Here is a 13,813-nt window from a genome sequence, read left to right on the forward strand (position 1 = left end):
GGATCCGGGTGTCCGATCCAGTACGACAGTGCGAAGCTTCATCCCTGACCCAACAGCACTAGAGTGGGTCACTAGCACCTGCCCCTCCAGCAGAAACACCCGTGCGTGTACCTGCTGCAGCATTTTTTTGCGGACCTTTCTGGACTAGGGACTCAACCACCACCGCTGCCGTGGCGAACGCTGCCACACAAGCATTGCGTAAAAGCGACTGCTGTCCCTCCATCAGCCCGGCTGAAAACTGAGCCATCGTGGTGAGGTTTTGCCGGCCAGTGTGACCCTATTTCCAACTCATATGTGATCGCCTTCTTGAAACAAACAGATAAACGCTTCCCTCGATCATACGCACACCGTTCCTGCGTTTGGCAACCTCCCTAACAGAGGCCAGACACAGGCAGCGGTACCTCAGGAGGTCTGCTCTTCGGCTGCGGGAGACGCCGGTCGCCCTCGCCAGACGCAGAAGCGCCCGCGGCCCGCCGCCGTGCCCTGCGGTATCACCTCGCTGCACCTGCGCTTCTCTTCCCGATAAACGGCCCGGCCGCAGTCGCTCCCCGCCGCCCCTCGAAGGCAGCGGGGCACCAGCCCCTTCCTTCCCCGGGGACGCCGCCAGCTCACCCCCTGCACGAGGCCACCGCCGGCACGGCCCGGCCCAGCCCGGGCCCCGCTCCAGGGCTCCGCGCTGGCATGTGGCGGCCCTGACCCGCGCCAGGCCAGCTCCTCGGTAAACGCGGCTCCCTCGGTCGGGGCGCCCGTCCGGCAGCGCGGCCCAGCGGGTGGGGAAGGCGGGAGGAGCCCTCTCTCCCACCCGTTACAACCGAGGGGCGGACGGGCCGAGGGGGCCCCTCGGCCGCGGGGCGAGGAGGCGGCCAAGCGAGCTCCGCGCGGGCAGGTGCCCCCTGCCCGCCGCCGCCTCCTCACACACACCGCCCCCCCCCCGCCGCCTCCTCACACACACCGCCCCCCCCCCGCCGCCTCCTCACACACACCGCCCCCCCCCACCAACGGCCGCCGCCTCCTCACACACACCGCCCCCCCCCACCACCAACGGCCGCCCGCCTCCCTCCGCCGGCAGCCCCGGGTGGAGGTGCCCGCGCCCGGCCCCGCGCAACCTGCCCTCCCCGGCGCGGCCAATGGGGCGAGAGGGCGGGGAGGAGCGGCGGGAGCTGCCCTCGTCGCCTCCGCCCTCCGCGGCGAAACTCGGCGGGAGCGCGGCGGGGAGTTAGACGGCGCCCGCGCCCCGCAAGGCACCGCACCGCCGCGCCGGCCGGCGGGAGGGGATGAGCGGCGGCCGCCACCGCGCTCCGGCACCTTCCCGCGCCACCCCCGGCGGCACCTGGAGCCGCCGCCCGCCCGCCCAGGGCCGCCCCAGCGCTGCGCCGAGCCCTCCCCGGCGTCGGTGCGAGAGGTGGTGAGGCGGCTCGGCTCGGTTCGGCTCCGCTCCGCGCCGCTCCGCGCTCGGGCCGCCCCGATTCCCCTCCGGGCTGGGCGGCGGAGCCCTGCGGTCTGCGCGGGGAGAGCAGCGGCGGGAGGAGGCAGCCTCGGCTCCCCCGGCTGCAGTCGGTCGCTGCCGGGCGGCACCCTGCTTCGGCTCCTTTTTGGGACTCTTTTTTTCTTTTTTAAACTAAAACACACCACTCCCCCCCCCCCCCCCGCCATTTGCATTTTTATTTTCACGCTAGACTACACCCTCCCCTCCCTTACCCTGCCTTTCCTTTCGGGCCCGCTCTTGCCTTCCTCCGCTCGACTCCCCGGCGGCAGTGCGGGCATCATGTCCTTCGACCCCACCATCATGCCACCTGCGAACGGCTCTGCCAACGGGACCGCCAGCGGGGCCGAGGGTGGGAAGCCCCCCACCATCCCCACCGTCATGTTCATCTTCGGCGTGGTGGGCAACCTCATAGCCATCGTGGTGCTCTGCAAGTCCAGGAAGGAGCAGAAGGAGACCACTTTCTACACCCTGGTCTGCGGGCTGGCAGTCACCGATCTCTTGGGGACCTGCCTGGTGAGTCCGGTCACTATTGCCACTTACCTGCAGAACCGCTGGCCAGGAGGACCGGCGCTGTGTGAGTACAGCTCCTTCATCCTCCTCTTCTTTGGACTCTCTGGTCTCAGCATTATCTGTGCCATGTCTATAGAGAGGTACCTGGCCATCAACCATGCCTATTTCTACAACCATTACGTAGACAAGAAGCTGGCAGGGCTCACGCTCTTTGCCATCTACGCTTCCAACGTGCTGTTCTGCGCCCTCCCCAGCATGGGGCTCGGCAGATCTACCTTGCAGTACCCTTACACTTGGTGTTTCATAGACTGGCGAGCAAAGAAGGCCACCCATGCGGCATATTCCTACATGTACGCCGGCTTCAGCTCCTTCCTAATCATGGTCACGGTGATCTGCAACATCCTGGTGTGCGTGGCCCTCATTCGCATGCACCGCCAGTTCATGCGACGCACATCCTTGGGGACAGACACCACCTCCAGCCGTTTATCTGACTTTCGCAGACGCCGGAGCTTCCGTCGGATGGCCGGAGCGGAGATCCAGATGGTTATTCTGCTCATTGCCACTTCCCTGGTGGTGGTCATCTGCTCCATTCCTCTGGTGGTGAGTAACATTGTGCAACCCTTCTTTTCCATCATCCGCACCGCTGAGTCTTTTCTCCTCCTAGTCTGTGCTTGTAGGACAGACTCCTATTTAGCTGGTGCTGCAAACTGTTATAATAACTTCAAGGCTGTTAGCATACATGCATGGTGAGAGAAGGTTGTGTTGATTTATATTTACAAGAAAAGAAACACACTTATCCCAAGTCCTCAGCTCCTTTGATTGCTTAAAATACAGCGCCAAAAATTCTTAATCATTTTTCCACTGTTCAACTGGAATCCACACAGCAAAAATCTTAATGAGAGCTAAAAGCACTTCAAAGTTCACTTCCAAAATTAATTTGTGATGAGTGAGGTTTGGGTCTGGCCTGCATTTCTGGATGTTTATTGTGTTTTAAAAATGTGCACGCTGTTGCTGAAGGGTACAGCAGTCCTTAATGTGCGGAAGGAGGACAGAGCTCTGTTGCGTTGGCACCAGCAACACGCACAGTGCTTCATACCCAAAACCTGAACCGAGCTTCCCCTCCTGAGGGATTCAGCCACCTTGTCTGGGGTAGATCCCACACAGACGTCCCTCCAGCAGCTCCCCGCTGTGGGAGGAGTAAACTCGGTGGAACCACCCGTCGGTGTAATGCTCAGTTAAATGAGAGCTGGAGGAATCTGGCCCACATAAACCTAGAGGTCATACCAAAATGTCAAACAAAATTACCACTAACCATTTGCTAATTTTCTGAAATGGCTGATACAGTTAGTGTCATTAAATCGAACATGCAGGATCCACTTATTTCTATTCCTCCACCTTATCTCCAAGGAAGACAAAAATCCTCACCAGCTGGAGGCTCAGTTCTTGCTTGCCACCCACCATAACAAAGCTTGGCGAACTTCTCTCCTCTTCTGGCTCAGAGACATTAAACAAATATCTGGCTTGCCTTACTTGCCACCTTCCAAAACACAGCGTAGGGAGCCAAGCAGTGGTTGTCAGACAGAAGGTGTTTTTAGGATTGTTTTAAGGGGGTTTGCTGTCAGTAGGGTCGTCCCTCTGTCATAGAGGGGCTACAATGTGTGTGAAATACAGCTGGCCAGCTGGGGATGTGAAACAAATCATGTATACCATGGTAAGGAAGTTTAGAGAAGTACATGTGAACAGGACTCGAGAGGTCAGCGAGTCCGTCCCCCCTGTTTCGGAGGAGCTGGAATCGCAAGAGTCGGGCTAGTTTTGCCACATTACTAACATAAACAGGAGCCAGCGAAGTGTGGCTGTGCTGGAGCGCCAGCGCCCCGGCTGTCGCCGAAGGCCGTCACCCGTCCTTCAGCGTTGTCACTTTGCGTTGCGTTGTAGCGTGGCTGAGCACGGTGCATTGCTTGACATCTGAAGGAGGTCGAGAGGTGCTGTCTGAGCTGCACACGGGGTGTCTACCGGAGGTGTACATGCATTAGATGGAGGAACCGCGCACAACCTGCCCTGCAGTCCAGCTGCAGAAACCACAGGGATAAGCTGACTTGCTGCACCGGGAGGCATCAGGTCATGGGGTGGCCAAAACCCCGACAGTACCGTGGGTTGACAGGACTTAATTTGATTAATCTAGTATTATAACAGCTACTTCACAAAAGAACAATATTGCGTTTTCAAAAGAGATGCTGGTAAATGCAGATAATGAGTTCTGGGAATTAAATACAGTGTCGTAATGTGATACAGGTTATCAGCTGATGGACTTCAGCAGTCTCAGAAAAAAAGCCAAACCTTATCCCATGGAGGAGCAGCTGGAGGAAGGCTGAGAAGTCTGACTGTAAAATGCAAAATGAAATTGTTCATATCCATTTGGAGCTAGGCAGTCTTTTACAGAATATTAAAAAAAAAAAACCAAAAAAAGGGAAAAATCAAGAGGGAGAGGTCACCAGAAAGGGAACTGGATTGTTGACAGTTAAAATTCATGAACCTGGGTGGGGCAAAACGTTTATTATTTAAACAGTAGCTAGTGAAAAACTTGTATATGGCAGAAGGTATGTGAAGGTGCAGCTGATGAAGTTGTGTAGCTCTCTCAGACCTTGATTTCACTACTTACAAAGGCACAGCGTTACCTTGGGAGTGTTCATATAAGTTAGCTTTTCCCTGCTAAAGCAGCACATCTTTTCTGTATCTAAAATGAGGTAAGAGACTGTCATTTCACTTAGATGGATGACTGAGAAAAAAAAAGAAGCTTTCTTTTTAAAAAAAACAAACACAACCACATATGTACACATCATCACAGTGTCCTGTGTGGTTAAGTTCCTTCATTGTTAAGTAGCTTTTGTAAGTCATTTGCCTCCCCCCTGCGGGAATAAGCTATAGCCATATATGCTGCTTTGTGCCATGATGTACTGCTGTGTATGCCGCTGTATTAAGCCCTTTGGTTGCGTATGGAGACTGAGGTTAAGAACTGAGATACAAACTCAGAGAAGTGACACCTTTATGCTGCAAACCCCTAGAAAGAGCCACTAGCAGAGATAAGCAAATAACTCACGTAGATGTACCTTTTCATGACTCGTAGGAGCTTTAGGGAGCTCTTACCGAGCAAGAGGCTCATCTATAACAGGACAACCTGGCAGTCACCCAGGTCATGCAAGTGGTAAAGTGGTGGCGGCGGCAACATGATTCAGGTGCACAAAGCAGGCTCACAGGGTGCTTTGTGACTGAAGTTTTCTGATGAGCTGACTTCCTACTGATGATTTCAGCTGAATAAACCATCACTTCAGTCAAAGCAAAGCAACTTCTGAAAGAGAGACATAAACCTCTAAAATTTTAGAATGAACACTTTCACAACATAATAAAATAGCAGACAGAGGCGATCCAGCTGGCTACTTTTATTAGGGTTTGACAAAAAATTTTCAAGTCTTAAAATATTAAATAGCCCTGAAATAATAAGCAAAGGCTTGTCTTGATTTAAAAAGTGGTTAAAGAACAGCAAGCTGAGCCACAGTGAACAGCAGTTTTTAATGATGCAGTGCTCTAGGACTCGGTTTAAAGTAGGGTTGTTTAGTGTCTTAATGATTTATTAATAAAATCAGCAAAATTTTACAGTGACAACAAGTGCTGTAACAAAATTTTGGGGGATTGTGCAAAACACTGAATGAACTTGACAGAACTGAAGGCTGATCAAATTTATCAAGGAAAGAAAAGTTGAATGAAAAATATTAGTGAAAGGAAACTTTTGATATAACCTGATGAGTTCTCAGTATGCAGAAAGTGACGTGAAAGACACAAAGAAGAATCTGACAATAGTTTTAAAATGAAATAAGGAAAATGCATAAACTGTGTGCTGACTCTTGTCTGCACTCCACACTGGTTATCACATCTTTTAAAATACTGTGAGTTTTTAGAAAATAGAATTGCATAGAGTTAGAAGTAGGGAATAAGTTATATCAGGAGGGATTTTGTCAAGAATAGAGTAGACATTATTATCCGGTCTTTAAAAAAAAACCTAACTCTTACAAGAGTAAATAGGCACACACGACTCAAAGTCTGTAATTTACTCCAGCAGCCTGTCAGGTACTCTTAAGATTTTTAAGTGCGTGATCTTTTTCTGATCCTGACCACTGAACATTGTTGTTAAATTATGGCTAAGTGGAAAATAAAATATAATGTTTCAGGGTGTACATCCGGTCGATTGCATGAAATAATCAGGATTTTCTAACTTAATGTTTAATTGATCTAGAAGTTTGGATTTTCTTTTGCCTTGGTTGGTTTCGACTTCATCTTTAAATATCAGGGGCTGTCCGCAGCCAACAGCAAGGTGGCAGACATGATTTTTGAGCAATGGAGTAGACACCAAGCAGACACCAAGCCCTTGAAAGGCAAAGGTTATTGGCTTGTAGAGCTGAAAAACTTGTTCCTTCTTACTACTGTACGGTTTTTAAATTTATCCTATCAGTATGTGGGGAGATTTTGAGGGCAGGTGGAAGCTATGAAGACAATTACCAGTGAGACTGTGACTATACAAGTCACTTTATTGTACTTCATAGGATTAGAAATCATGATTTGCATCTGTAGTTAGTAAAAAGGAAAAGCAGCAAACAGCACACAGGACTCAGATCCTCCAAGTACCTATCACTTGAGCATAAACTCAGCATACCTCGGAGCTGTGTGCTTCTTGACACAATTGCAAACAAACTTAGTACTTCTAAGGTATGTTGCCTGCATTCTACAGCTACAAAGCTAACATACAGAACTAGTTCTTTTGAGATTTGAATTGTTCTAGTTTGCTTCTTTCTTTAATTAGGATTTCAAATTGCACAAATTCAAGCATCAGGTTAGCTAATTTAGTAGTGGATTCCACTTACGCAGCACTTACTTAGAACATGCAAGGCGATATCCTTTTTCATGCTGCCTCCTACAGCAGTAGACTTGTAGCCAAAACAGGATACATACATCTTGTGCTGTTCTTGTAGATGATACATTAGTGAATGCTGTTTCACCAGTATGTAAAGAAATGGTAATACTGACATTCCCACACTGATTAATTTTTACGTTATTGTGATTAAGATGTTATCCCAGCAGTAGGTCTGAGTTGATAAATGCATTTGACATTCTGGGGGGCTTCTAATAAAAGACATGGGACCTTTCTGGGAAGTAGAAACAGTTTTGTACGGTCCAAAGTTCCCACTAAATAGGTCCATGTTATGAATCTTTCACCTATACGAGCTGCATTCTGTCGAAAGGAAATAATAAAGCATACAGAGATAACAAAGAGCAAGCTGCACTTTGCAATTACTGATTGTCCTTTTCAGCTACAGAGTCAGCACTTAAAGACATTTTCGTCTTTCTGTGAAGTCTGCCAGGTAGACAGAGAAAGGTGAAATAGGTACCTCAATTTCATAGGCTGCTTATCAAAAGAACAATCCCACTATTAAATCACTGACGTGTAACGATAGCTCCAAGTTTAAAAAAAAAAAAAAAAAAAAAAGTCAGGTCTCCGGAGTTGGACTGTGTACTTCTTCAGCTGTCTTCAAAGTGTGCCTTCTGGTTCTGTGATCTGGATTAGCTGATCAGCAAATACCCCCGCCTGTCACACTTCTAATCTTCCCGGTAATGACCGCATTTAGTTGTACGAGCTGCTAGGCGGCCTCCACTCCCTCAACACTGTCCTTTGAACTCCTGGCTCCCAGGGCATGTCCCTGTCCAATGATCAACCGGTCAAATACATAGACCAGCATTTACACATGTTCAGGTTGTATTCCCGTGCACAAGGAAATCTCAGTACAGAAAAAGACAAGGAGCATATGGAAAGAAAGGTTGTTACAGCACAGGTTAAATCCCCCCGGGGAAATTTGACCTTTGTGTGTTTATATATTATTTGACCTTTGTATATTTAAACACTTGACCTCTTATCACTTTGGAGGGGGAAAAAATCTCACACGAACGGTCAAGTAGGTGTTTCAAGAATGGATTTCAGCCGATGCCAGGCAACGTCTGCATCAGCTTCTTTTCCAGCCTTCCAGGTCCGGGAATCCCGACTGCCGCACTCCCGATTCGGTGCCCGCCCGCGCGTGGCTGATAGCAGCTTTACCTCCACGGGCTGATGGAGGGACTCTCAGAACTTCTCCCCACCCGCGGAGTTTCCCCGCGCCAGCCTCTGCCGGGCTGCGGCGGCTGGCCCTCGGCGTGGGGCAGGTGGCGGAGCTGCTGCGGGGGGGACACACGGGACACGCAGTGACCGTGGGACGGCCGGGCGGGGGACACGGGACACGCGGTGACCGTGGGCCGTCCGTGCCACCTAGCGGTCCGCTCAGGAAAGGGGTCCTCGAGTCAGAGGGGAGACTGGCTTCCCTGCGCGCCCCCCCCGCCCCCAGCAAATGGCGAGAGGTATTAATTCAGGGCGTTTGTTAGGGAATCGTTACCAGCCAAACCGTAGGTATTGAAAAATTTTGGCCTCTGGAGGGGCTGGTCTCCTCTCAGCCAGTGATACGTGGGACGTTGTAGAGATGGACATTGGGTAGGAGGCTAATACAAAATAAATAATGGAAAAAATTTGAAGCAAGTAAAGTTTAATAAAAGAAAAACCCATAAAAATAAGTTCAATATGCAGAGGAATACTCTTTGAAGTACTTGAATTGCATTTTTGGCATAACAGAAAAATAAGGCAATAAATTAGTTGTCAAAAAGGCATCTGCAGCATTAGAAATCACGAGGAAAGTAACAGAGAATAAAACTCAGATCATTATACTGCTGTATAAATTCAAGATTTTCCCATATTTTGAATTCCCTGGGCAGGTTTTGTTACCCATAAACCTAGAGAAAAGTACTGGGAAAGAAAATATGGGCAATTATCGATTTGACAGTTGGTTTGAGAGAACCTATATGCATAGGACTTCTGAAGAGGGACTCTGCATTATTTTAAACGCACGTCATTGATAGCTTTGGAGCACACTCCATCTCTGAATTCTGACAAGCTGAAAGCCAGCACATTGCCCTGCTGCAGGAAAATTTCTTGCAACAGAATTGTGAAGTTTTTCACCAGACTTGGATGGCTTCACATGCAGAACTTCTAATAAAAATGACTTAAGAGGACTGTTCCAGTTTGGCTCCTTTATTTAAGTGCTTGTTTGCCTCCTTGTCTGTAACCTCCTTGCTAGGCAAGACTTGATTTTTTTCAGGAGTCAAGGATAAGATTTTTGAAACCTCATAATTTTGCTACTAGATTTTTACTGTATCAGATAAGAAGATCATTAAGGGATTTATTTTGACTTACCTTCAGGTAAGAAAACAGCATCTTCAATTACCAATTCTTTTTGGTGGCTTTCCTAGGTCTTCCTATAATTGGAGACTGTGTAGGTCTTGCTGAAATGGAGAACAGCTATTTGAGACTGATCAGCATGACAAACTTACATGATGCCATCCTCCTTAGCGATGCTGGAAAGATATCAATTGATATCAAAGAATTGGACGGCACCTTACTCACAGTAGCATTTACAAAAGTGGCTTCTAAACCAGGAGAGGGACTAGGTAACTATTTTTTTTTTCTTGGATTCCAAGGAAGAAGCTGAAGAAGACATTTCTGTGTAGAAGACAGCATCCTTTAGTCTTAAATTTTGTGCATGATAAACTAAAATTGCTAATTAAATAGTGACTTCATGCAGCAGCTTCAATGTCTTAAATTCTTGACCACTTCATCAGTAGTTTTTTGCTTTTGTACATAGAATCAAAATGCTAGCTCGTATAGGAGAGCAGTGCACTCCCATGCTGCAATCATCTCATCATCTTGACCTATTAAAATTCTTCTACTAGCTGGGGGACCTTTCCTTTTTTTCCTTTTTTTTTTTTTTTTTAACATTTCTTTTTTCCAAACCATGCTGCAGCAAGCAAACAGTTGAGGGTATACAAACAATTCCAATAAGGACAGGTGCCATCAAGCGGCATTTCTAAATTTGGGAGTCAACAGCTCTGGACTTGTTTCCAGAGTCTAGTGTACTTAAGATTGTAATCTGTGTTTCAGTGTGTTTCTAACCAAACAATTATTAGACCTTTGCTAGAGGAACCGATTGTCCAGGTCTCCTCAGTCAGATATCTCTTTGCAGATAGCATAGGACTCAAGGTATACCAAGGAAGCAGGATACAGCTCTACAACTTTGCTGCTGGGTTCTATGAAGAAAAAGGAATTTTTACAAACATCAGTCAGAAGTTGGAGGTTCAAGGATTAATTATGAGGGGAAGGAGGGAGAAAGAGCCATTCCTTTCCTATCTGCAACAAAGGCGGCCAATTTACAGCAGATTGATCTCTCTGATTTTTTTGCTATTTCCAGAAGTAAACTCACAGCTTTGCCAGCCTCTTCTCTTGTCGTAGCTTGTGGTAGCGAATCTAGATCTCTGCTTTGAAATGTAAACTTTGATTTACTGATGTAATTGTATAATCATGTCTTTCTCTTCCCCCATCTCCATGGGCAGGTCCGTGTCTTTGTGAACCAGCTGTACCAGCCGGAATCAGTGAGGGATGTGAGGCAAAACCCTGACCTGCAAGCCATCCGCATTGCCTCGGTGAACCCCATTTTGGACCCGTGGGTCTACATCCTCCTCCGCAAGACTGTGCTCAGCAAAGCCATCGAGAAGATCAAATGCCTCTTCTGCCGCATTGGAGGGGCTCGGAGACAGCACTCAGGGGGCAATTTCAACTGCGTGGATGGCCGCAGGACCTCCTCTGCTATGTCAAGTCAGTCACCCTCCTTCATCTCCCGTGAGCTGAGGGAGATCAGCAGCACCTCACAAACGCTGCTCTACCCTCCGGAGTTAAGCGAAAGCAGCGTCGGGAGTCGCGTGCCGCTTCCAGGCCCCAGTGCCAGCTTGGCTCAGCCTGACACCATGTCAGTAAGGACACTGCGCAGCTCGGAAACCTCGGACTCTTCCCAGGGACAGGATTCCGAGAGTGTCTTCCTGGTGAATGAGATCAGGTCTGGTGGCGGGGCCAGCTCTACATCCAAGGGCAGCCCACTGCAGGTCACCTTCCCTACAGAGACATTGAATTTATCAGAAAAGTGTATATAGATAGCCGTGAAAGGCATCGACCCTGGGGATACTTCCTGGTACATTGGAAAAACTGGTGCAATAGATAGGTGTTCTGCCTGTTCGAGGGGAGAGGGGTTCAGCTGTGCTCCAAAGGGCTATTTTTCTCTTGCCATGTGATGGGTACGTTTCTTTTAGACTACTGAGGACTGTTTGGAACAGGCGCTGCACTTGGGCCCTGCCATCAGAACTGGTACAGGGCAGGTCTAGTGGGACTGGAAACGTGAACTGCCTTGTCTTGTTCTGGGACACAGGAGAGCTACTGGGCCTCTGGAAATAGAAAGACCCATCACTTTCTTTTCTCTTTCTTTCCCTTTCCAAATCTGGTAGAACTGTGTTTTCTCTCCCCATGGTTGCTCAGCTATCAAGAGTTTAAGCTTCTGGTACTAGAGCTGAATGTGAGGCAGCTGCTAGGAACTGGACACAGCTATCCTGAGAGCTGCCTGGGGCAGGATTTTAAAGTGTCTCACTAAAGCATGAAAATGTGAATTTTTACCGTTGCATATGTATCAGGATTGAAAATATTTAAAAGTCTATTCTTCTCTATGAGAAGGTTTTTTATTAATACAAGGTATATAGAAACGATTGCCAGCCTTCTCTTCCCCCAGTATTTCCTGCTGATAAGACCTTCTTGGTTTGGATTTGTTGTCCATGCTAGATTCACAGCTGATGAGGTAATTCTCTAGCTGAGAATACATAAGCACTTTCTGAGTGAAATGGGAATATGTACGCTATTAAGAGAGAAAAAGAAAACACATCCTTTCAGTTAAGAGTATTCCTTTCCAGTACATGTACATACTGAAAAGCCAGATTTTATTTATGTGCTGAGAATGTTTCTCTGTATAACACATCTGCGCCTCTCCGAGTACTTTGGCCCACAGTCTGCACACACTTAGGCACGCACTTAACTTCGCCCATCAGAGTAGTCCCTCTGCTGCCAGGGAGACTCCTTACATATAAAGTTAAGGACATATAGAAGTGCTTTCAATATCAGGGCCTAAAACTTTCAACCCCTGGTTAATAGTCTTAATATTCACTTTAGTTAAAGCATCACTGATGTAATAAAGGCATTTTTTCATAACATTTATCATTTTACTTTAAATAGTAAATAGAATTTTATGACTGTATAATCTGATACTCCATCAAATAAATGTACAAAACCATGGAAGCAGAATCATTTAAAAGTATAGGTTATATAGAACCATATCCTGGTCTTGAACCCCTTGAAAATCATTTGTTCCTAGATTTTTAATGGCAAACACATCATCAAAACCAGCTGTTAACCACTGACAAAAAGGAATTTTGTTCTATTTTGTTTTATGTTCTAAGGGTTAGATCTTGTTCCAGAAACACTGTTTATCAAAATAATTCTGTACAAATATTTGGAGGATGTTTTGTCAAATACAAAGCATGTTATGCTGCTTAAAGTGTTTTCATGTGAATGCTTTATTGTAATGAAAATCTTGAGCCTTATGTTGATATGTTTAAGCAGTTGTACTGACCAAAGTCATTTTGGAGATCACAATTAAATGGAAATGTTCTGCTTGATCTCAGATGTTTATACAAGTCTGCCATTCAGTGCCAACTCCTCCCCTTAACAAGCCTCCCATCTTGGAACGCTTTGCGCTGAGCTACTCTCAAAACATACTTTGTCCTCTAAGTTTCCAAAACACCACAGCATGATCACCTTCAGCAAGAGGCAGTCGTCTTCAAAAATGTCCCCAAGAGCACCAACACAGAGCCATGAAAATTATGCAGACAAACAAACAGAAATCAAAGACATTTTCCTTTAATAGGGGAGCAGTTGAGCTTATTTGCCTTGATACATGTAGAAAGTGAAGTTAAATCTCTACACAAATATTTGCAGCAGAACCCACTGTTCCACCAGTTAAGCTGGAGAACAGTATTACTCAAGTTCCTGCTGCAGCTACAGATAAAGATCTGCCTGAATTCTTTGCAGTTAAACCACTTAACTATGGTCTGTTGCTTACTAGTGACCAACAAATAGAATACACTCATCGTACTTCCCAAGGCAGGAAATAGTACCTGGCAGAGCAGGAAGGTGGGACTGCCACCTGCAGATACACCACCTACACCAATACTGGTCCACACCTTTGCAGCTGGCCCAAAGCAACACACCAATGTTATTGGTACTGTATGCAATGACAGAATTCAATATCAACAGAGTATAGTAAGTATTTAAATAAGCAAGGGCTTATTATTATTTTAATTGGTATTTTATTATTATTTCTCATCATCACTGATGAGAAATACATGCATGTGGTCTGGAACAGCTTTAAGCAAGAACAGACCATCTTCAGTAGCTGACCTTCTAGCTTCCCTTAGCAAACACGTACGGTAAGCCTGAGGTGTTCTTTCTGCCCACAGCATTACTGGTCTGTCAGTAGTGGACTGGACTCGCAGCACATATCATTGACACTAACTCCCTCAGTAATGAACTCAAGGATTCCCAACCAGCCCACAGATTACAAAGTCTCCTCAGCAATACTGGAATTGCCTGCCACAACTCAATGGCAGTGCACGGACAAAATCTGAGCACCTCTACTGCCAAGTTGCAAACACAGATGGGTGTTCAGAAGTAGCCTGGCTAAAAGGACCAGCCAAGTGTGCCTTTTTTTAGGGTGACCGATTTTTATGTCTCCCTCACCTGCCCAACAGTCCCGCTCAGCT

General features: G+C 47.2%; 1 protein-coding gene across 1 annotated transcript; it reads left to right on the forward strand.

The window, feature by feature from the left end:
- Nucleotides 1-1,138: 1,138 nt before the first annotated feature.
- PTGER4 (prostaglandin E receptor 4) lies at nucleotides 1,139-12,670 on the forward strand. Its single transcript, XM_069775767.1, has 2 exons — nucleotides 1,139-2,596; nucleotides 10,511-12,670. The coding sequence occupies exons 1-2, from the start codon at nucleotides 1,766-1,768 to the stop codon at nucleotides 11,102-11,104; spliced, it is 1,425 nt and encodes a 474-aa protein (XP_069631868.1). The 5' UTR covers nucleotides 1,139-1,765; the 3' UTR covers nucleotides 11,105-12,670.
- Nucleotides 12,671-13,813: the final 1,143 nt, after the last annotated feature.

Source organism: Haliaeetus albicilla, chromosome Z (assembly GCF_947461875.1).
Source record: "Haliaeetus albicilla chromosome Z, bHalAlb1.1, whole genome shotgun sequence".
NCBI classification, from domain to species: domain Eukaryota; kingdom Metazoa; phylum Chordata; class Aves; order Accipitriformes; family Accipitridae; genus Haliaeetus; species Haliaeetus albicilla.